Below are 23,162 nucleotides of genomic sequence, written 5' to 3' on the forward strand. Positions count from 1 at the left end.
GCAAGCAGGCGGGGCTTCTGCTCGTCCCGTCAGCTTAGCACGATCCGCGGAAGCGACAGCATATTCACTTGTTACTGTGTAAAACAAGTATCTTACAACTTCCAGTGCAAAAATCTGTGCTCCATTTCTTGGAGATGAATTATGCCCTAGCAGTATAGTAGTATTTACTATAATTCAGCCACTCGGTAGAGGGTTTTCCCATTAGGGTGACAAAGCAAACCTTGTAACAGTCAATGGCTGAATACGTGAATAGCCTTGTTCATTGCGAATACATAGGTTAGTTCTGACTGGCAAGAACTTAATGTTATAGGAATGACTTTTCTGGAATTACAATTATTTTCGTCATAATATTTTCTTCACAAATTTTAAGATAATACTTTTAGAACACACTGGTTTAAACGCCAATTTCTGCAATATAAGAGGTGATACGGTATAAAAAGGTACGGTGAGTTTTTAAATTTCCTGCAGTAAATGATAGTTTTCTTCAGTTAATATATTTTGCAAATTTTTGTATTTAGCCTACTTTTACGTCGCTTTTCCGTTCACTTTGTTTAACCGCAACGATGAGAACGCATGGTTAATTTAGTATGTATCTTCTCTAACATCACATTTTTTCCCACTTTTGGCTAATCGCTACAATGAAGATGAATGACTACAAGCAGTATTCGAAGTCGGGGTACAGGAGGACACCCCCCTACACACACACTACTACTACCACCAACAAGCACAATCTAAGTATCACTCAACCTGCCACGATACGAGACGAACTTTTTCTTCTGTCCCATCTCATTTCGAAATCATTCACTTGTCCCATCTCCTTGTATGAGACGAGACGGAACATGCCTCGTCTCGTGAGCAACACTAACATTAACAATACAGGCATCCCTCTAGCTGTCCCTAAAGTCTCGAGCAAACATCCTCCCATGTAACAATTTCCAGTTCAATGAAATGTCACTCACAAGGAAACAGTCATGTCCAGGTCGAGTCAAACATGTAACATGCGACATCCTGAGATAAATCATGAATTTTGTGTATAATAATTACAACGCCAGTTCATTCCTGGTAATTCTGAATCTGCAGTTTGGTTTGCATATATAAGCGGGATAATATTTAGTTTTCGAGGGTTGTACCGTCGAAACGAGGAGTCAAAAAAAAAGTATTAAGAAAGGTTTCTTTTTGTATTTATAATGATAAGCCATTGCTATATTTTTCTAGACTTGACTTGTGACGAGAACGAGAATTGCCCTCCCAAACCGAGACTTATGTTTATAACTTGAGACGAGACTGTCAATGAGACATTTACAAATAAACACGAGACAGACATTTACAACTCTCAACGAGAACGAGACCAAGGCTGCCATATCTTGTCTCGATAGGATCCTTAGTGGTGAAGTTGTGCATCAACCAATTAATGCATTCGGGGTAACGAGATGAGGCGGCTTTTTTCGCAGTACAAAATTCAAAATAATTATATCGTACCATTTCAGTATGGGATATTGTTATACACATGGGCGTATATATAATTCACGGGGGGGAGGGATGGATCAACATCTTGGTATGATTAGGGTTGCTTTATTTCGTAAGTGAAAATCCAGGACACTGCTGGCCGGAAGCTTGTTGGGGAGCAGGGGGAGAAGGGGTGCTGGACCCGACAAAGTTGTGTGTATGTAGTCACACTACTTATTAGTATTGATACTTTTCTGTTCATCTTGTGTCACTACGTTTTTAAGAACCAAATTTCTTTAATATGATTCGAGGGGGAAAAAATAACTGATTTGACAGTCTCAATGTAGTTTCTTATCGCAGAAATTCCGAAACTATCAGGAAATTGCAGATATTGGTCAGCAGTCTCATCTGGTGTGTGGAATTACGAAATTTCCTTCCCATCCGTATCCCGTCCTATACGTCTCTAATTTAAGAGAATGAAATAAGTCCGAAGGAATTTTTTATGAACAAGGAAATTGGTAATTTTAGTGAACCAAAAAAAAGAGGGGGTCGGACCCGTTGAATCCCCCTTAAATACGCCCATGGTTATACACATTATTTCCTTGTAATAATTATACATAAACTAAATATAGATATGTACTGTGCAACTAATGTAATCTTCTCAGTGTATTTTCTCTTATCTGCACAAAAATATTTGATCATAATTTGCGCAACAGAAATGGAACACAAACTGAAATTGCTTTATGGAAAAGAAAGTTAAATAGGCTTTATAAATAAAGTGAAGAATGTGAAAATTCCTATTTTGCACTACATAGGTTACGGTAAATATCGATAAATATAAGTTTAAAAAAATATTTTTGAGTGTCTGGTCAGCAACCAATTTTATAAGCAATATTTTTCGCATGGCCTGAGAACACACACGCAGCTGAACCCTTTCATTTATCTTCCACGTGAGCAGCAGGGATATTTCATGGAACAATGATCATTACAAAGCATAGCTTTCCTTTCTCCTATCGCTCCTTCTTCCTTTATTTAAAGCGGTATAGATTTGTAAAACCGCTGCACGTGTTCGCTCACCGTGGGCTACCCATCCGGAACTGGACGCTCGAAGCAGACGACAAACGAGCTCTCCCTAAGGAGTGACGTAGTAACATGGCGGCGGCGTGTTTTCAGCGCAACGCTAGCCTCGCAACTTTGGAAGTCTCGTTTCTGCCTTAAACTGGACGCAGAGAAACGCGAGAACTTGCAGGGGTCATTTTTCCAGGGTGTAGTTTCTAAATTTGTTGTAAAAAAATTGAGTGGAAATGTCCAGCGCGCGGAAAACACAAATAACGGAGATATTTGATCCCAAACTACGGCCCGCATAACTTAAAACCTGCCATTTCGGAGTACTTTCGCCATTTTTTATGCACACACTGTAAGAGTCTATATTAGATGCTTTTCCTAAGGAATACGTGTCATATATCGTTGGAAACCTTATTGTATAAGGAATTAGAAAACGTCAGTCCTGATGCGAGGAAAAACAACGTGTAGGAGGAAATCGAGGAAAACCGTTGTTATCCAGATATGCAGAATTGAACATACGGAGGGAATTTTTCGATGAATAGTGTGCTAATGGAACCTAACCTAACCTCGTAGTCTTACCTCGTCCCCATGAATGGTTCGTGGGGCTATCGTGAATGGTTTGTGGGGCTACCCGTGCATGGTTTTTGGGGCTAACATGAATGGTTCGTGGGGCTATCGTGAACAGAAACCGGAAAAAAGGGGGAAAAAAAGGTACTTACCAAAAGAAATGCCGCAGTCTGGAAACAAGTCAACAATAAGGGTTTTCAACGGTGCAGTAAATTGTTACTGGGGATAAACGTATTTTACACTATCTATAAGTTTTTGGAACATTTTTTTTCTTTATTTTCCAAATCCGCACTCCTTTTCCATTGGAACTCCACTAAGTGGTCTGCAAAAGAATCTGAAGGAACTTTTTTGCGCTTCCTGTTCCAAAAGCCATCCAACCAGACGTACACCATTCTGATAATACACACGCACAACGAACGCAAAAACCAATCACCACCCCGAACGCAAACGAGCGAAGCACACGCATTAACGCAAACACAAGCCTGCAGTGCTGTTAACCCCCATCACTTACCACTGAGAGAAAAAGGGACGGCAACTAGATTCCAGCCTGCACACTTAAATAGAGAAAGAACACATCAAAAATAACTATCGGTCCCAATCCTAAAAGTATTGCTGCTGTTGTGGAATGTCGTGTTGGGTGCTATATTCACTTGCGCAAAGTCTTCTGCTTCTCGGTAAGGTAACAGACGTACTTTACTTCACAATAACACATTTCCGTGAACTAAAAATAACTGAAAATGTTCATAAACAACAAAGTCTTCATAAATTACACAAAATATTTAACTTTCTCGAGGAGGTACACAGGGTCCAACATCTTCGTATCCTACCAGTACCATGTATATATATTTTAGAAACAGTCACTTTCATACATGAACATTCTCACGTATTTGAAAAAAAAACTGTGCCCTTCACAAATACAACACAAGAACAGCTCAGAATTTGACTTAAAATCAATAAGACTGCAGTCGTCAAAAAACAGTATTGACTATACAGGACTGTTGATATACAATAAATTACCTAATCAGTACAAGCAAAAAGCAATTCAGAAAACATGTCCAGCAACTCCTCCTAGAAAACATGTACTACAAAGTGAATGAATTCCTAGAAAAATAATGGAACCAAATGAATTTAAATAACACCACTGATAGATATCTATTTACTCCGTTAACCTTTATTTTGTTACAAATATATGTTTATACTCTCATTATCTATGTAACCTTCAAATATATTATGTATCAGGTTGGATCATAAACTGTGTAACCCTCAAGAATGTACTTTATTGTAATATGCAATGTAATATGATATCATGTAATTGACCATGGATCATTGTAATCCCTAAGGTGAAAAATAAATCAATCAATCAACCCCTCCAGGAACAGTCTCATTCTTCTTGTCTATTCAACTGATGTAATTTTCCTTTTCCTATAGTTTGTTTTCAGAATTGTGTTCCATTTGGTATAAAATTAGATACTAATTAATTAAGCCTAGTTATATGCTCAGGGTGGGACATAATTGAAGACTGGTGGGGGGAGTAAGATGTTACTTTACACACACACGTATATGGGTTATCATGTGGTAGACATATTTATTATGTTTGAATGTAAAAGTAAATTACTAAATATTATGTATATATAAAGGAATTAATTTGTTACTATTGTATATCAGTGCTGTAGTTCCACAATTTTCAGAGGATAGAAGAGTTTCGTAAAACGTTATGTGCAGACAATATTTCAATTCAATATATGGAAATCCATTTAACTGCTACAAAGAATGAAATTGATGGTATACTACTGATGATGATGATGATTGGCATAAAGGAGATAGGCTACAGTATAGCATGCTATTGTATTGTATTTTCTTGTTGATACAGCTTTCATTTGTATACTGTTAATAACTTTAATAATACTTCTAATAACATTAAAAATGAAAAACTTTGGGAAGAAATACTTTGAAGACCGCACTTTACATTGAGCAATAAAGATATTAGTGCTGAATGTCTTCGTTCTTAGGTTAGGCTTGTTAGATTTAGTTCTGTTGGCATAAGTAATATAAGCCCTGGTGAGGCCTTGAAAAATTGCATATATATATGCTAAGGAAAACAAACCTACAACAAAGGCATTCCGTACTGACATCAGAACACAACGTTGTTTCTCTTCCATGCGATGAGTGAGACCCCAGCCAGAGATGTTCCAATAATAATTTAACCCGTAGCTTGGGACATATATATATATATATGTATTATTTTTTTTTTGTCACACTATACATACATGGGGTATTTTCTACCCTGTTCTAAAATCCAGGTGGAATTTTCTAGTTTATCTTGAATGTGGGAACCAAATTATTTTTGTAGAAAGGAAACTGCCAACAAATTTGTACTTTAGGAAATTCCTGGGCTCTGTTTTACACTATGTTAATAAACACATAAGATAATAATGAACAACAACAGAACATTGAAAGGTGAACAATAATATATCTATTAACATAAAGACAAACACCACTGTTACTAAAATTATATCAAATGTTTACATTTAATTTAAACAGTTGTCGCAAATGTAAATTCTGCAGTCTCCACATACAACACATCTCTTATTTACCATACCTTTGGTCATACGTGGTTCTCTTAACTGTTTTGCCGGTGACTTATAAATCACCATGTTTTATCCTGATGTGAATGATTTGCCAAATGAATTACTTATGAATTAACTAGTGAAATGCTCAGTAGTGCATAGAAAACAAAATATGGAAACAATAACGTAACCTTGGGCATGGGGTATATACTACCTGAGCTCGAAATTACTGCAGTTTAGGCTATTGTTACTCACTTCCAAAAATACAACCATTATGTGTAACAGTTAATAATCAACTGACAAGAAGGTACTCAGTAGTGTTACTTTGAAGGGTGACAGATAACGGAATTCCTGTATAAAATGAAATAGGCTGGGGTATAATCTACCCCTACGTCCAAGGCTACAGGTTAACTATTTGACAGCTCCATGTTGGGAGATAACTGACTGGGATATGACCTGGACAAGCTTGCTTTTTTCACTTAAATTTATACTTAGAACCTTGTACATACAATATCTGATTTATAGAGGCACATATTTTTGGTAAATAGAAAAGCAAAATTTCGGTACAAAAACGGAGTCAATTTCAGGTTCAAAAGCGGTAAATAAAATAAAATATCGGTGTTATAGCGGTGAAAAATTGGATGAAAAGTGGTATATAAAAAGACGTTTTGGTTTTAAAATTGTGAATATAATCCTAAATTTGATTTAAAAACTACACTTATTCCACTGAATTAACATTTCACTTCTAATAGCACATTTATGTAGTTATCAGATTATTAAGTTTATTTCTGTGTAAAGGAGTTCATTTTTGCTTCTCCAATATTAACAGCAGAATTAATCAATTTTCCGGGAATTGCATAACTCTCAGGATAATTCAGACCTCAGAAGGTGTCGCGTCGGTGAATAAACTCTAAATTTTGTGTTTAAGTTAATTTCACTTTTTGCAGTTCATTTCGCATTATTTCGTGACAAAACATGGTCGCAAAATGCATCTCACACCTTTCAAAAACATGAAAAATTAACACTACAATGTGTTTTTTCACATTTTGTTTTTTCGTCAAAAACGAAATATGCATGCCCCTACTGATTTATTATGTAGGAGACAAATTCTAATAAATATATTTTTGATTTCAGAAATGGAAAGTTACCTAGTAATGAAGCAGGGTGTGCTTCCTTTGTGTCTTCCACATGGCTCACACCTCTTATGTGGAAAGCCTACAGACATGGCATTTCTGATGAAGATATCTGGGATTTGCAGGTATGATATTAGATACGAGAAACGTATTCACTCAATTTCTTATGCTCTGATGTTAAGTTGGATTCCTCCAAGTTTTTCACAATTTGTTTTAATAAAATATATACAGCTTAGTTTAATCTCCAAAAGACAAGCATTTAATACACTTGTATTATTGTGCTAAAATTATATATTTCTATAAACAAAACACACAACAGAGTCATTCCACATGAAATCACCCAGAGCAGGTTACTTCATAGTCATGAATTTGCTTCCATTTTTTCACAGATAGATTCTTGGTCCAATATGACAAATATATAATATTAGATTTGTCCAACAAATACGTTGAAAGTTATAAATTTTTGAAAATTTGAAGAGTTTCAAAAATTGGGTCGAGTATTGTGATGATTTAGGTATTGTTGGAGAGGAGGACAGTCCTAACAGAAAATAACTGTGTTACTACTCTTACCTGCTCAGAAAGTAGAAAAAACTTTAAAAGAAAGTAATTTGTTATGATGAAAAAGACACTCAATTTCAGGTAATTGTTTGATAGGGAATCTCATGTTTTACGACAATGAACATAATATTAAAAAATCAGAAAGGTTCAAAGCAGGCATTATTTTTTCTAAAACTTGACTTTGTTTTAAAATGGTGACCATTTTTTGTTTCATGACTTCGGGTATTTTTGGCCTTTGCAGACAGTTGCAATAATTATGTTAACTCAGCTAAGGAAACTGATAGTAAGCTCTGGTAAACAACATTGTTTTCAGTACTTTTCAAGCTTTATTTTATGTACTGTGCCTTTTTTCACAATCTAATGAAAATGGCTGAAATTTAAGGTCAAAATTGATATTCAATTTTGAACAAAAATCAAAGTTTAGAATTTTTTTAGTAGGGAAGTAATATAAAATATAATATATTATATATATATATATATATATATATATATATAAATGAAAGAAGGTAAAAGGAAACACTCACCGGACAGTAGAAAAATTCAAAATTTTCGCTAATTTCATAGCATCATCGGTGTGCTATGAAATTAGCGAAAATTTTGAATTTTTCTACTGTCCGGTGAGTGTTTCCTTTTACCTTCTTTCATTTTTACTTAGCCCTTTTGGCCCTCCTTGCTTTAATCCATATATATATATATATGTATATATATATATATATATATATATATATATATATATATATATATATATATATATATCAAATTATATAATATATTAGTAGAGTTTGGAATACCTAAGAAGCTTGTTAGTATGATAAAAGTATGCACTAGTGAAACAAAGTAAAATTCGTGTGGGTATTAATGTAAAGGTAAAGTGTTCCCCTGTGCATAGCACCACGCCATGAAGGCGTATAGGGGGTGTGGGGGTAACGCCCCACACTTTCTTGATCCGGTCGTGAGTGGGGGTGATGTGATCAGCATCACGCCCCTGACCGCCTTTACCCCCCAGGGTTTCCCCCAGGTACCCATGTTATTCGACGCTGGGTGGGCGCCGGGGCCGCTTTCACCGTTAGAAAAGTTCCCGGATTTGAACCGGCCGGGGATCGAACCCGGGACCTTTAGCATGGTAGTCAGACGCGTTACCGACTGAGCCACCGCGGTATTAATGTGTCTGACAAATTTACAATTCGTGATGGGTTAAAACAAGGAGATGCATTATCTCCATTGCTCTTTAATTTTGCCTTAGAATATGCTGTTAGGAAGGTAAAAGAAACTAACGAAGGACTAAAATTAAATGGTGTGACTCAGTTGTTAGCATATGTAGATGATGTAGACTTATTAGGGGATGATATAAATACAATTAAGAATTATGCTAAAATATTTTTCAAAACTGCTAAAGAGATAGGTTTGGAAGTGAACAAAGAGAAAACTAAATATATGGTTACAGTCCGAAACCAAGTGTTAGGTAATAATCAAAATCTAATTATTGATAACAACTAGTTTGAACCAGTTTCCAAATTCAAATACTTAGGAGTAATATTAACAAGTGAAAATTATATTAAAGAGGAAATAAAAAGTAGACTTAATTCAGGAAATGCATGTTACTTCTCTCTTCATAAACTTTTGTCTTCTCATTTAATATCTAAGAAACTAAAAATTAAGATATACAAATCAATAATTTTGCCTATAGTATTATATGGATGTGAAACTTGGTCCCTTACATTGAAAGAGGAACATAAATTGAGAGTATTTGAAAATAAGATCCTTAGGAAAATATTTGTACCTAAAAGGGATGAGGATACAGGTGAGTGGAGAAGGTTACATAATTTAGAACTACATAATTTGTATGCATGTCCAGATATTGTTAGAATAATTAAATCAAGAAGACTTAGGTGGGCAGGCCATGTGGCATGGATGGGAGAGGAAAGAGGAGTTTACAGGATTATTGTTGCGAAACCTGATGGTAAGAGACCTGTAGGAAGGCCAAGACGAAGATGGAGTGACAACGTTGAGATGGACCTAAAGGAAATCGGTAGGAATGGAAAAGAGTATATAGATCTTGCTAAAGATAGGGACAGATGGAAGGCCTGTGTTGCTGCAGCCATGAACCTTCGGTTTTAGAAGGCTAGAGAGTTAGTTAGTTAGTAATATAATATCAGAGCTATATTTTTTTTAGATAAATGATATACATCCAAAGTTTTGGAAGTAAATATTTGAGCTACTGGTTTCCTCTTTTAGTTAAAGTTCTTTGAAAATGCTACATTTTTTTTTTCAAGATTTGAGCCCCTATATCTCTAATGGGGGACCTAAATGAAATGATGTTTGCAGCGTAAAGTGTACTCTGTTAAAAAAAAAATAAGATTGATATTCATTTGTCAAAATCCTTCAAATTTTTACAAATAAATATTTACTTTTTTATAAACTGTCAAGTAATTAGGGAACGGATTTTTATCTAAAAAAGAGGGATTTAGATCTCAATAAACTCCATTTTAGGAGTTCTAGGTGCTTATAATGAATTAATAGCCCAAAAGTTACTATTTTTAGTGCAATGAATACTATTATTTAATTTTAAAAAATATGCAATTTGTCCAATGTAAAAACTTTTATCCTATTTTGAAGCACCACCATGTGCTTTTCAATGTTTTCCATCGTGAAGTTCTTCCAGTTCTCCGTGAGTAAGCACTTGTACAGTCATGGACACTTCTGGGTTGTAACAATCCCATTAACTTTCAATGTGATCGTTGCAACCCAGAAGCGTCCATGGAGAACCTTCCCTCTATGCCGCAGGAAGTTATTGGTGCAAACTTCATAAATGCAACTGCTCCTGATTCGCAAGGCAGATTTGGTTCTCCCCGAGGTGTTGTGGTAATTTCGTCACCTTGTAACGAAGAGGTCGGTTTGATATCCGTTGGAGGCATATAGTGGTTTGGACCCCACTTTAAACTGAAGGTCAAGTCCCAATTATTTTTTCTGTGCATAATGTGTGCTCAAGAAACTCAACCTCAAAACTCTTCTCTCTTTGATGAACAGCCTCTATACTAGGGAAGTTGTAGTTTCGGGAGCATCCCCTTTCACCTAACTGTTGTGTCAATCAGGGAAATAGGTAAAGTGATTGGTTACTTGCAGGGTTGCCTTTCCTACTCGTTATAGCAGGCACTTGAAACAGCCAATCAGGCAGAGGTATTTTTGTAATCTTCCCGTGCTCTTACACTGTTGGAGGTCTGGAATAATGCTGTCCCTGTTTTAACAACTGAATGATTTTGTAGCTAGGATTCTGCCCCAAAACAGCCTGCATTCTTGTTTTAAATTCTACACCTACAATGCCTTTAATTGCCTGGGGAGTGCAGCGTTCGTTGACAGTTCCAGTCAGTTTGCTCCACAATTTTCCCATTTCGTGATGCAGGCTGAAAGATGGCAGAAATTTGCACAGACATTGACACCCCTTGCTGTTGCATTGCTTCTTTTGCCACTCAGATTCGTTCATTGGTCTCCTAGGGCTGAGCCAATTCCGATGTATTGGCATCGGTAAGTATCAGTTGAATTTTTTCTACCAATACACAGATTTTCAGTGGCAAAAGCAACAGCTTGTCTCAACATTTGTCCTTTTCAAAAGTTCGTTCACCCTTCCTTGTGACAGATTGGGAAACCAGCACAAGAAGTTCCATAGATTTCCCTAGAAACACTGGATCATAAACCCCCACCTTCCTGGGAAGCAGATGACAAGATCAAAGGCATGGGTAATTGAAAGCTGAACCCAAACATGACCATGAAGGCATGTAACTGCTTAGGTAACGCTGTGGAAATTCATTGCCAATTCTTGCTTGAAAGCTCAAGGGATTAAGATAGGTGGATGTTATGCCATGCAAATGCAAGGTAAGGTAGTTGCGGAGTTCTTGGAAAAGGGGAATGTAGTAGTCATTAAATTATCTTTATTTTATCTATGTTCAAGTGGGAAGTTGATTCTTGCACTCTTCCCTTCTACGTAAGATTTTCAAAGTTACTGCTGGTATCAGCCAATCGAGGGTTATTTATTTTGGCTGAGATTAGATTGGGATTATACGGCTTTAACTGATGGTACTAAAGAAGATTAACTTTGAGTTTTTAAGTCCACTTTATGCACAGATAGGCTAATCGGGACTGGACCTATAGTTTAAAGTAGGATCCGAACCACTATATGCCTCCACTGGGTATCAAACTCATGACATGACTCCTTGATTACAATGTTACCAGTATGTTCACTGTGTTTCTTAAAGCAAGTCTAAATCTCTTATTAAAGTACAACTTCAGTTTTCATCATAACTGACCTTGTGGTTGGGGTTTTTCATTGAATAAAATATATATTTTCGGGGAGAGGTGAGGTTAAATAAATATTAAGGAAAAGGGAAAAGAGGTCAAGAAAATGGAAAGAAAGGTCAAGGAAAAGTCAAGAATGTTGGCAGGCACCCTGTTGTTAGACAAGTCTAATATTACATAATTGTCATATTAGATCAAGTATGTATCAGTAAAGGAAATGGAAGCAAATCCGTGACTATGAAGGAACTTTTTGTCTTTCAATTGGGTGATTTCACGTGGAATGATCCAACACCAGTGATATTCATTTAAGTTCTGTTAATATATGCTGGAGTATATTCTCAAATGAAATCAAAATCCATGCCGAAAATATTGTGGAAGATGTGAACGGGATACAAGAAACATAGTATCAGTACAAAATGGTGACAACTGGTCGATTTTATATTTAGGAATAAAGATACACAGATGCACATGCGGAAATAACAACCACATGAAAATCAAAAGATGGAGTAATCAGTAAACAATGTACATTTCTCTACTGCTAATATTTGAAACTAGTGAATTACACAGATCAATTAAAACAAAGTTATTTAAAAACAATAATCATGCGAACCTGATATTATGGAAATGAAAGCAGAACTTTTAATAAGAAATCGGAGGTAGGTCTGTATGGCTTCAAAAGAAAAAAATAGGAAGAATATGAATATTAGTGAAGGAATCATGAAATGCACCAACTTTTTTAACCCTTTCTGGAGGAGCGACAGGAATAGCTTGTCATATAATTTCTGTCCAATGAGAGGGTGATGAGCATAGCATGTTGTTTTCTATACAATTCTATTGTGAATGAACGACAGGGTGTTGTAACCACCTCTTTCAAATTCTAATCACCTTTGTTGCCTTTGAACTCTACTTGCACTCACGTCGAATTTGGTAGCACTTTTGTATATACTCTTGAAAATATCATTGAATAATTTATATACACATTGTGGAAATATTTTAAGAGGATTCTGCTTCAAATTTCACTGTTAGTGATGATTTCAGTCCTAATAGGAAGTTTTTATGTTATTTTCATAAATTAATTCTTTATTACTTATGAATATATGTTTTCAGTAACTTTTATTCAATTTTATATTTTTTCTTACTTTCAAAACATTGTTACAGAAAGAAATCATAAATGTGAGAAAATTTATATGTAACACATTATATATCGGACAAGGACGTGCTCTAGATTTCAGAATAAAATGTTAAATAATAACTCGCTTAACAACATATGTTCTATGATTTAAAGAAAAACTTTTCACCACTTTTAGCTAATTGTAAAGATGAAGATGAGTGTTATGATAAAATTGATAAAGGGAGACTCTCAAAGAACATCCATGCCCAGGCTGGGATTCGAACCCAGGACCCCTGACTTTGCATTTTAACTTGTTAGTTATATATACAAGTGTGAGGCAATTTTTTATCTGTGTAAATCATAGTCCTGTTTTTCCCCTTCAGAGTGTTGATAAATCCGAGAGAAACTTCAGTCGGCTGGAATACATCTGGGAGACTGAGGTGGCTCACAAAAGCATGGAAAAAGCCTCTCTAGCAGCAGCTGTCTGGAAATTCTGCAGGACAAGAGTGTTTGTTGCTATATTCCTTGTCATCATGACAAATTTCTTCCAGTTTCTAGGTCCCGTAAGTATTTTGTTACTGATCGCAGTTGTGTGGCTATTACAAGCATTCTTTTTGTTATTTCATTAAAAATTCTTTGCATTATGGTGTCTTTTTATAGTGTCGCTTTGTTGTGATATTTGAAGATATAATTTTTTGTAGGGGAAGAATGACAATAGCTTATTATGAAAAGTCGCATGTAATGTATTTGTAATTACATTATTTTGCTTTGTACTGTCTCTTTTTACTAATAAATGTTTATTAAGGGAAATTGATGTAGGGGTATTGTATACTGAGATGGAGTACACAGTTCGGTTTTAATGTTTTACTTGTGTTTGTACTGTTTCTTTATAAGTAATATAAAATGCTAATGTCAAATCACAAGTGGCATATTCTGAAAATTTGATCTGGTTTACTGCAACAATTCTTATTTATTGTATATATTTATTATACCGGGTGGTCCAAAAGTCCCAGAATGGTCACATATAGTGAGAAATACACATCGAATCGGAAAACAAAAAAATACATGTTTAATAAGTGTAAAAAAGCTATTCAATGGTATCACACTTGATTCCCCGCCCCCGGAAGAGGGGGTATTGAAAGTTCTTGACGTGCAGATTCCGAATCTGCAATCGCTTTCACTCTAGCTCAATTAGGGGCAGAGCGTCCCTTTGAAATTTTTGGGGGGTTTATGCTGTTGTTTTTCTTTTTTTTCTGCAAAAATCGCCATATCTCCATTCCTAATTGAGATAGGAGGATGGTTGATAGTTTGTTGGACTCGGAATGAAGTTCTCTTTCCGATTCTACAATACAAAATGGGGTTTCCATTTAAAATTTCACAGTTGCCCCCACTCCACCTACAGGGGGCGGGGTTGGGGAATCAAGTGTGATATCATTGAATAGCTTTATTTCACTTATTAAACATGTATTTTTTCGTTTTCCAATTCGATGTGTATTTCTCATGATATGTGACCGTTCCGGGACTTTTGGACCACCCGGTATATTAATTAGATATAGTAGAAGTAAAACACCAATGCAGGCATGGAAGTGAAACAAAAGCAGAAGTCCGGCAACTTAGAATTTTCAAGCAATTTCTACATATATGAAAAGGTTGGCTTATCGATGGTAAAACAGATAACATGGGAGAATATTCCACTGCAAGTCACGTACCTTAGAAATGATCGAGATTTTCATACCACCTGGACTTGAAAAATAAGTTATTGTCATATAGAATAAAATGGTAATAGGATAAAAACTCGGGAAGAGCCAATACCAATACAGGCACCCTGACCGATTCCAGCTGATACCGATACTTGTATAATTCCAATTTAAAGTGTTTCATGAAAACAACATTCTTGCCGTTTAGATAAACCTGGAGAGGGAGGAAAACAATGTAAAAATACATACAAATTCTTATATGTAATAATGCTCACTTGGCTGACCCTGTTTATGCCCTGCTGTTGATCATTCTCTGTCATTTCCAATAAAAACAAGTCGCTGCAGTGCTGTGTCTGTATCGGCCAGCAATCACAGAAAAGACTTACACAGAAGAGTAGGAATCCACAACTCGCCACAATGGCATTCATCACTTTCCCAAGAATTCTGGAATCAGCCCATCATGATAATAATGATAGTTTCGAAAACATCCACGTTCTTACTTCACGAGTTTACGAGCAAGAATTGGCAATAAATAGTTTATTTTATTTCTAAATAACATTGACCCACAGGCAGTTATGCCTTCAGTGTCACGTTTGGGTGCAGCACTTTAGTCCTGCTTTTGATCTTGTCATCTGCTTCCCAGGAGCGTACAGCCTTTCTCGGAAATCTACATGAAAATTCCTGTGTTGGACCCCCAAGTCAAAGAAAGGGTGAACGATCCTTTGAAAAGGACAAATCTTGACAATCTTCCACCTATACTTACCGATACTTATATCACTGGTATCAGTATACATTGGTATCGGCTCAGCCCTAATAATAACATTAAACCTACCCATATACCAGGAAGTCATGTCTGACAGGATCCTCCATCACTTAAGACAAAGACTTGAGAATTGGAAATTTTGATCAGGTTTAAGGAATGTGTCTTTTATACCATTTATGATGCTGACGGCTTGTGGTGTGATGTTCATTCTTTTTTAGTTTCTTTCATGTTACCTGTTTCAAGGGAAGTCCAACATGACTGTTCCAGCATGCATCAATAGTTGTTTTTCTTTTTATGTAATTGATTTAGAATAGTTACAGTTTTCGTTTTTGCATTTTAAGATAATTCTATCAATATTTAACAAATGGACAAATGTTTTAATAAACCTAATATCTTTTTCAGGCTTGGATTCAAAACCAAATGCTAATATTCGTAGAAAATACTACTGAACCTCAAGAATGGGGCTACATCTTGGTTGCCATTTTATTTGCTAGTCAGTTACTAAGGAATATTTGTTTCAATTCAATGTGGATCCTTGGATACCATACAGGTAAGTTGTCATTAAGTCATCATGTTTATGTCCCTGTTTCTATTTTTGTTATTTTGTGTCACTTTTCCATGTACAACATACTCGAAACTTGTTTTTAAAGATAACATAAGATTTGTTTCATCCATGAATCACTTATTTGCATATACAGGCAGTGATATCTGACATGTCAGTAAGTTAGTAAAAGTCAGTAAATAAAATATCAATGTGTAAACACAAATAATAAAGAATGAAATTCTAAGTGTATTAAACCAGACATTCCTAACTTAACAAGAACGTAATGTTACTATTAGCATGAAACCTATTACTCCTAACTTAGCTACATAAATAACTAACACATTAAATCTAGCACTCCTAATCCAGTAAAACTAGTTTAATGATAACATATAGATGAAAACCATCATCAAGGCATAAACACACACACATTGAATGTATTCATTTCTCTCTACTTAGTAGCATAGGCAAAAAGGATATAAGTGATCAAGTCAATATCCGTGTGACCAGTGTTTGTCATATCCTGGGGCACTTTCATTGTGATTTTCAAAAAATATTATGTAGAAGCACATAAAGCCAAAAAACATGGAAATTCTAACAGCATTAAACCTAACACTCAAAGCGTAACAAAAACGTAAATTACTATCAGCAATGATAACATGACACAATAAATGCCATCCCATAAAACAATTCACTATAACACATCCTTATGAGCTAAAAACAACAAAAATCATCGTATTAAGCACAATCTTCTTAAACAGTGCAAAAGTGTATGGAGGGTCACTAGCACCATACAATGATATATCCATGCCTTGAGCAGGGTTCGAACCTGGGATCTCTGCCTTTGCAGTGCATGATTCTGAATGCTTCATCACAAGAGGCTCTTTCAGCAAAGATAAACCTACAATTTATATTCTTAATATGTTTGAAGAAGGCCACCCATTAATTGTTAATTTCCTCTCATATGAAAAAATACATGATATAAAGAGATGAAACATTAACTAATAAATACACTGCTTATTAATATTCATATTGTTCTTTGAAGGCTAGCCTCAATTCAAGATTGTACATAAGTAATGCATTGGTACTGTCTTGGCTTGTTTATATTTTGTTTATTTTATTTTATCTTCTTTTGTGTGTTTTTCTTAACACTAGTGTACTTTTTTACTGGTGTTTCTTTCTGGTTTAAAATGGCTTCTGCTTTACTGGAAATTTCAATAAATAAATAAATAAATAAACAATTTTGAAAGTTTGGTAATGGGATTACTGAATAAATTCCCAAGCCTGATCTCAACTCATGGAAATAATTCCATGAACAATCTGGCAATTTCTAATGGCCATGAGTTGTTCAGAACCTAAATTGCTTAATTTTAAAAGAAAAGGAAAGAAATAAATAAATAAATGCTAATTTCGATTTTGATGTAAACTGGTTTACTTTGAATTTTGTCAGCTCTATATTTCATATGTAAGTATATTACATTAATTATCATTCTAGGAAAATTAGTTAATTTTATATGATTATCTGAAAGAAAAGAAAATCCTGCTTGCAATTCATGCACAAAACATGTTATACTGTACAATTTGTATTTTACCTAGAATAAAGTAACTTAGTTATTTTTGTTATTTTGTATCGCTTTTCTGTTACTATTGGCTAATCACCATGATGAGGATGAAGGGATGCTCACACCCATGCACAGGTTGGGACTTAACCCTAAGAACTTTTGGTGGTGGGATTAAAAGTCAATAACTCAGCCACTGACCCAGTTTAGTTACTTTTAAAAATACAGTTGAGACTACTTTATATGTAACTCAGTTCTGCATAATTCAGTTTGTTCTAGCAAAATATAATTTAAAAACATGAAACCTTATTTGTACACGTAATTTGGTGTCATATGTACTAATTTTCATAAAATACAATTGATTTGTACGTAACCAAGCTACAACAAATGTCACAAAAGTGATAAATTTCGTTGCTACTGGTCTGCCATGGAGAACAGAAAGATGAAAAGTTACTTGCTTGACCACAAAATAAAATATAAAAGAAGTGGATGCTAATACACATGAAACACAAAACTGAAATAGCTGCAGATTTAGGCATCGCTTATACCACCCTTTGCACAGTCAGTAAAACAAATGCAACTTTAGACGATTTTTGTAAAAATTGTGTAGTAAAATTATAAAACTACAGTGTCTACTGCAGTATTTCAGTATGAAAATGTTCACTAATATAGTGTCAAATGTAATATATTTAAGAATCAAACTTTTAAGTTTCGTTAATTTACCACTTTATGACAGAAATAACCTCTATTGCATATATGTTGTTCCTCAAAATATATACAATTAAAGTATCTTAATAATAGTAATAAGACATGATTTGTAAGTAATTCTCAGTTATACGTATTATTTTCTCTTCACCTTGACATACGCATAACTCAGGTTCAACAGTACCTATAAGTGAGTGACTTTCAGTTATGAGAAACAGTAACAGTAACTTTACTACTGTTGGAGCAGTAACTCAGTTATCTTCAAAATAACTATCCAAACACTGATAAAATTTGTCCTCTTTCAGCCATCCGAGTACAAGGAGCCTTACAAATGCTCATCTATAGGAAGCTTCTTCGCCTGAGATCTGCCAGTGACAAATTACTAGGCCAGGTGGTGACACTATGCACTAATGACCAGGAGAGAATATGTGAAGCTACGGCAGCTGGAGTACTTATGATAGGTAAGGATATGAAGGGTCTCTAAAGTTTTTTATAGGACTGAGTCCATGCCAATACTACTCTCAATAGTCTTACTGAATCCCACCAATATTGATACTTGAAAATGGTAACAACCTAAAAGTTCCAAATATTTTAAAATTTTGTGACATTCCTTTTGGTGTGAGTCCCAGGATTACCACGTCATGGTAATTGCCCAATCCCCATGCTCGGCAGAGATATGACACTCTCCTTTATGTTGTGGCAACAACGAGACCTCTCAAGATGTGATAGCGGAAGAATTTTAAAAGAAAATTTTCTTACCTTTACTACAGTATATTGTTGTTCTATCATTAAACAACATTTACAGTTTTTTAACACCAATATAGTTACATACACCATCACAATTCAAAGAAACTTTCTGCATAAAATAATTACTTAAAGAATTTCTTACAAATCGTAATCAACGTTCTGTCACATTGTGCACTGTTGTCATGGCAACCAATTCAACAACAGATATATCTGTGCCAGACTGAATAGTTTTACAAATGTCTAGAAACTGGAAATGATTTCTTCTTCCGGTATCACTTTTAATCATGCAAAAATCCAAAAACTATAAATTTGATAACACAAACAAATAAGAACAGATTAATGTGAAAACAACAAACAAATAAAACACATACATGTTAAAAATAAACAAGGCGTAGCAGTGTTTTTAATACATACATTTTTCACTGGAACTGTATCATAGCAATCTACCAGGGTTTTGTTTGATAATATTTATAATTGCAAATGAGATAATCACTTTATCACAAAATTCATTTTTCCCACAAAATGTTGAGACACACACTTTATTACTTTTTTACTTACTTTGTTGCACAATTTATGAAAATTATTATGCTGCACAACATTTTTGCATACTCCAAGAGACATTCCGGAAAGGTATTAAAATGGTATAGATGATTGATTAAATTCCACCCAATCCTTACTGATGCTGGTTAGCTAATATTGGTAATCAGTTTTGGTATTGGCTCGGTCCTAGTTTCCTACCTACGGAAGCTCATTTCCTACTTAAATGTCCTAAAAGAAAAGGAAAAAAGAACCTATTTCCTGGAACACAAATAACTAACAATGACTAGTCAACTTACAGAAGAAAAAATTAAGGATCACTTATGACCTAAAATTTCAATAAATATGTCACTCACCAAAACAGTGAGTCCTATTTTCTCTATATTTATATCATTTCAAATTTATAAATTGTTTATTTGTGGGGTGTAAGATAAGAGCATGAATGGTTCATTAAATTCCTTGTGACTTCAATGCAATTTAGTTTCAAACAGTAACTGCGTGTGTGTATTTACTTTACAAAGCTGAGACATAGGAATTATATACACTGGGTGGCTACAATTAACGTTGATCTCTTCTGAGCCCTCTGGAGCCCGTTTCAAGCATCAGATTGTAGTGAACTTGGTAGAGAGGCTATGGGGAAGCGAATGCTGATGAAAAAAATAGTTCAAATTTTCACCACCAGGTTCAAATGTGGCACTGCAAATTAAAATTTGCCTATTCGGAGCCTTCTGGAGCCCGTTTGAAGCAAGATATTGCAGTGAAAGTTGGTAAAGAGGCTATGGAGACAGTGGGGAAGTGAATGTCGACAAAAAAATAGTTCAAGTTTTCACCACAAGGTTGCACTGAGGGTACAGCAATGTTCAGTATGTGCCCTGTCAATGTGAATGAAGATTTGGAAGCATAAGACAGCGACTAGTTATCAATGATCTCACGAAACGTTTGTCCAGATTTTGTTCACTGTGCATCAGATTTCAGTGCCACATTTCAACCTGGTGGTGAAAATTTGAACTATTTGTTTCCCTATGGACTCCATAGCCACCTCTCTACCAAGTTTCACCACAATATTAACAAAGTGACTGAAGTTTCCACTAAATAGAAATATCGATCAGTAAAAATACACCCTCTGTCTAATAAGTTCAGTGATCAATCCAATCTATCAACGGCAACATGAGCCAGGTGCACACCCATGCACATGGCTATCCAGAGACATGTCAAGAAGCACCACCTACCGTGGAGTACACGTGGGCAGTCGAATGTAGCCAGTGTGAGAGGTAGTGTCACAGTGCAATGGAGCAATGAGTTAACATCAAGTTCTGCTACGGGAAAACAGCGACGGAGACGCATAAAATGTTGGTGCAAGTGTAGGGGAGGGAAACTGTGAGCAGGAAATGTGTTTCTGACTGGTTCAAATGCTTAGCGGAGGAATTTAGCTAGCGTTAGCAAGAACCATCATCTAATCCAAGAACGTGTGAGTGGTTCCGTGGTCGATTCCTAAAGAGGCCTTTGCTGACAGTTTCCAGAAGCTATATGAACGTTGCCAAAAGTGTGTTGTGATGGATGGCGATTGTTTTGAAGGTCAATAGAGGTAATTTGTTTGTATCATTTGTTCTGTTTGTTTTCTGATACAATTCACTGAACTTTTTAGACATAGTATTTGCTATTTTCCAATACACCAGTATGCTTATGTCTGCTGATTCTGATAGGGTATATCAATTAGTACGTAACAATCTGTTCTAGCCCTTATATATATGTATGTACAGAGTTAGGGTTTGTTTGGGTTAGAACCCCCCTTAAGTTTTCCTCTCCACTACAGAAATACCCCCTTAGTCCATGCAGTATGCTAACAAATTCTATTCACCTGAAAGTGTAGTTTTAAGAATATGGTAATGGTAAACTAGACAATGGATAGAACAGTTTATAGCATTCTCATTGGGAAAAGTAATGACAATGTTAGAATGCCAAGATGAAATTGGAATATTAAGACGGCCCCTGTAGGAAATTGGTAAAATGTTCAAGAGTGGACTGGATCTTGACTGGGATATGGATAGGTGGAAAACATATGTTGCAGCAGCAATGAACCTCCTGGTTTAGGAATTCCGAAGAGTTAGTTAAGGAAAGAATTATTGTCACTAATGTCAGTTGTGGGTCAAGCAGCTTACGTGGATACTTTAAATCTCTTCACTCAAGTTCCCAGGTTCAAATCCCAGTCTGGGCATGGATTTTCTTTGTGAATGTCCTTTCATCGATTTCATGTAATCATCACCCATCTTCGTAATTGCAATTAAAACCAAAAGTAGCAGATAAGCAATGTAAAAGAAAACAAAAATATTTATTGCCACTAATATGAATTTTGCTCTTTCACAGGAGCTCCTGTAATGGCTTTGATGGCCATGATTTACACATACCTCATTCTTGGGCCATGGTCACTTGTAGGAAATTTCATCATCATTGGATTCACACCACTCACTGTAAGTAATTGCTTGCCTTTTTTTAAAAAAATGTCTTTATTACAGCCAGTATTTGTAAGTATTACAGCTGAACCTCAATTTTATGTATTTTTCAAGGAACCAAGGTAAAAAAAACAACAAAATATGAAATGCAAAAAATAACTTTGTAACATATTGTCTTATTCAGAGTAACATGGCGACTAACATGATGCATGTAATGTGTTACTTGGCAACATGTTAGTTTTTCGTTTCATTAGTAATGCATTCAGTAGCATTAGTAACACATTACTGATATTACATACGTAATTGTTAGGGGTATGCATATTTTGTTTTTGGCGAAAAGACTACATGTGAAATAACACATTATAGTGTTAATTTTTCATGTTTTTAAAAGGTGTGAGGTGCATTATGCTACCATGTTTTGTTACAAAATGAACTGCAAAATGCGAAATAAATTCTTAAACATGAAATTTAGGGTTTATTTACTGATGCGACACCTTCTGTGAATTATTCTGTTAGTTATGGAAATCATGGAAAATTGATTAATTTTGCTGTAAATATTGAAAAGCAAAAATGGACTCCTTTACGCAGGAATCAACTTAATAATATGAGAACAACACAAATGTGCTATTAGAAGTGAAATGTTAATTTTGCATAATAAGCATAGTTTTTAATTCGAAGTTTAGGTTTTTATTCGCCATTTTAACACATAAATGTCATTTTATATACAATTTTTGATCCTGAAATGTGACAAGTTTTTTTTAGCGAAATCTTGATCTTTTATTCACCATAAATATGTTCCTCTACTAATGCATTATTTTTCCAGTACATTGCATTAGTAACATTTTACTGATATTACATAAGTAATTGTAGTGGTACTTCATTATTTTGTTTTACTTTATTTGCCTTGCCTTTTGATAAATTCGGTATTTTTTTGCTAGGAAAAACATGCTTTGTTGTGCACATAAAGTCACACCAGGGAAAGAGAAGCATAGAGAAGAGATTCAATACTTATGAAAACAGTTGAATTTCCTTATTGTGGGACAAAGAAATGGTAACAAAAGTGCATAACTCTAACACTTTTACTTTTCTTTAGTAACTTGCCCAAATCTTTCCTTACCGAGAAAATGGAATGTTGAAGATGAAAATGAAAAATCTGGAAAGAATGTAATGAAATTTTTATGAGTGTTGGCTGGGAATTAAAATTTGCTGTGTCAAGTGGATAGAGTATAGATGCCAGAATTATTGAGGATGCCAATCATGGGCGTCTGCAGGATTTTTTTCCAGGGAGGGGCAAGCAAGGTATTTTTTTCCAGGGGGGGCAAACAAGGCACATTTTCATCCATAATAGTGTTGTCCCCTCAAAAAACATTGCTGAATTTATCATGTTCATGCAATAATTAACACTATTCTTGTGGCTGAAATGAAA

At 35.1% G+C, this 23,162-nt stretch overlaps 1 protein-coding gene across 1 annotated transcript in view; it reads left to right on the plus strand.

The window, feature by feature from the left end:
- LOC145989462 (ATP-binding cassette sub-family C member 5-like) overlaps positions 1-23,162 on the plus strand; it is a 219,873-nt gene that overhangs the window by 136,443 nt on the left and 60,268 nt on the right. The window contains exons 3-7 of the mRNA XM_083124809.1: positions 6,780-6,903; positions 13,121-13,300; positions 15,600-15,747; positions 18,308-18,463; positions 21,651-21,754. Of these exons, the coding sequence (XP_082980935.1) occupies positions 6,780-6,903; positions 13,121-13,300; positions 15,600-15,747; positions 18,308-18,463; positions 21,651-21,754 (712 nt within the window). The remainder of the gene's footprint in view (positions 1-6,779; positions 6,904-13,120; positions 13,301-15,599; positions 15,748-18,307; positions 18,464-21,650; positions 21,755-23,162) is intronic.

The sequence above is a fragment of the Lepisma saccharinum genome, chromosome 6 (genome assembly GCF_977018435.1).
Source record: "Lepisma saccharinum chromosome 6, izLepSacc3.1, whole genome shotgun sequence".
In the NCBI taxonomy this organism is placed as follows: Eukaryota; Metazoa; Arthropoda; class Insecta; order Zygentoma; family Lepismatidae; genus Lepisma; species Lepisma saccharinum.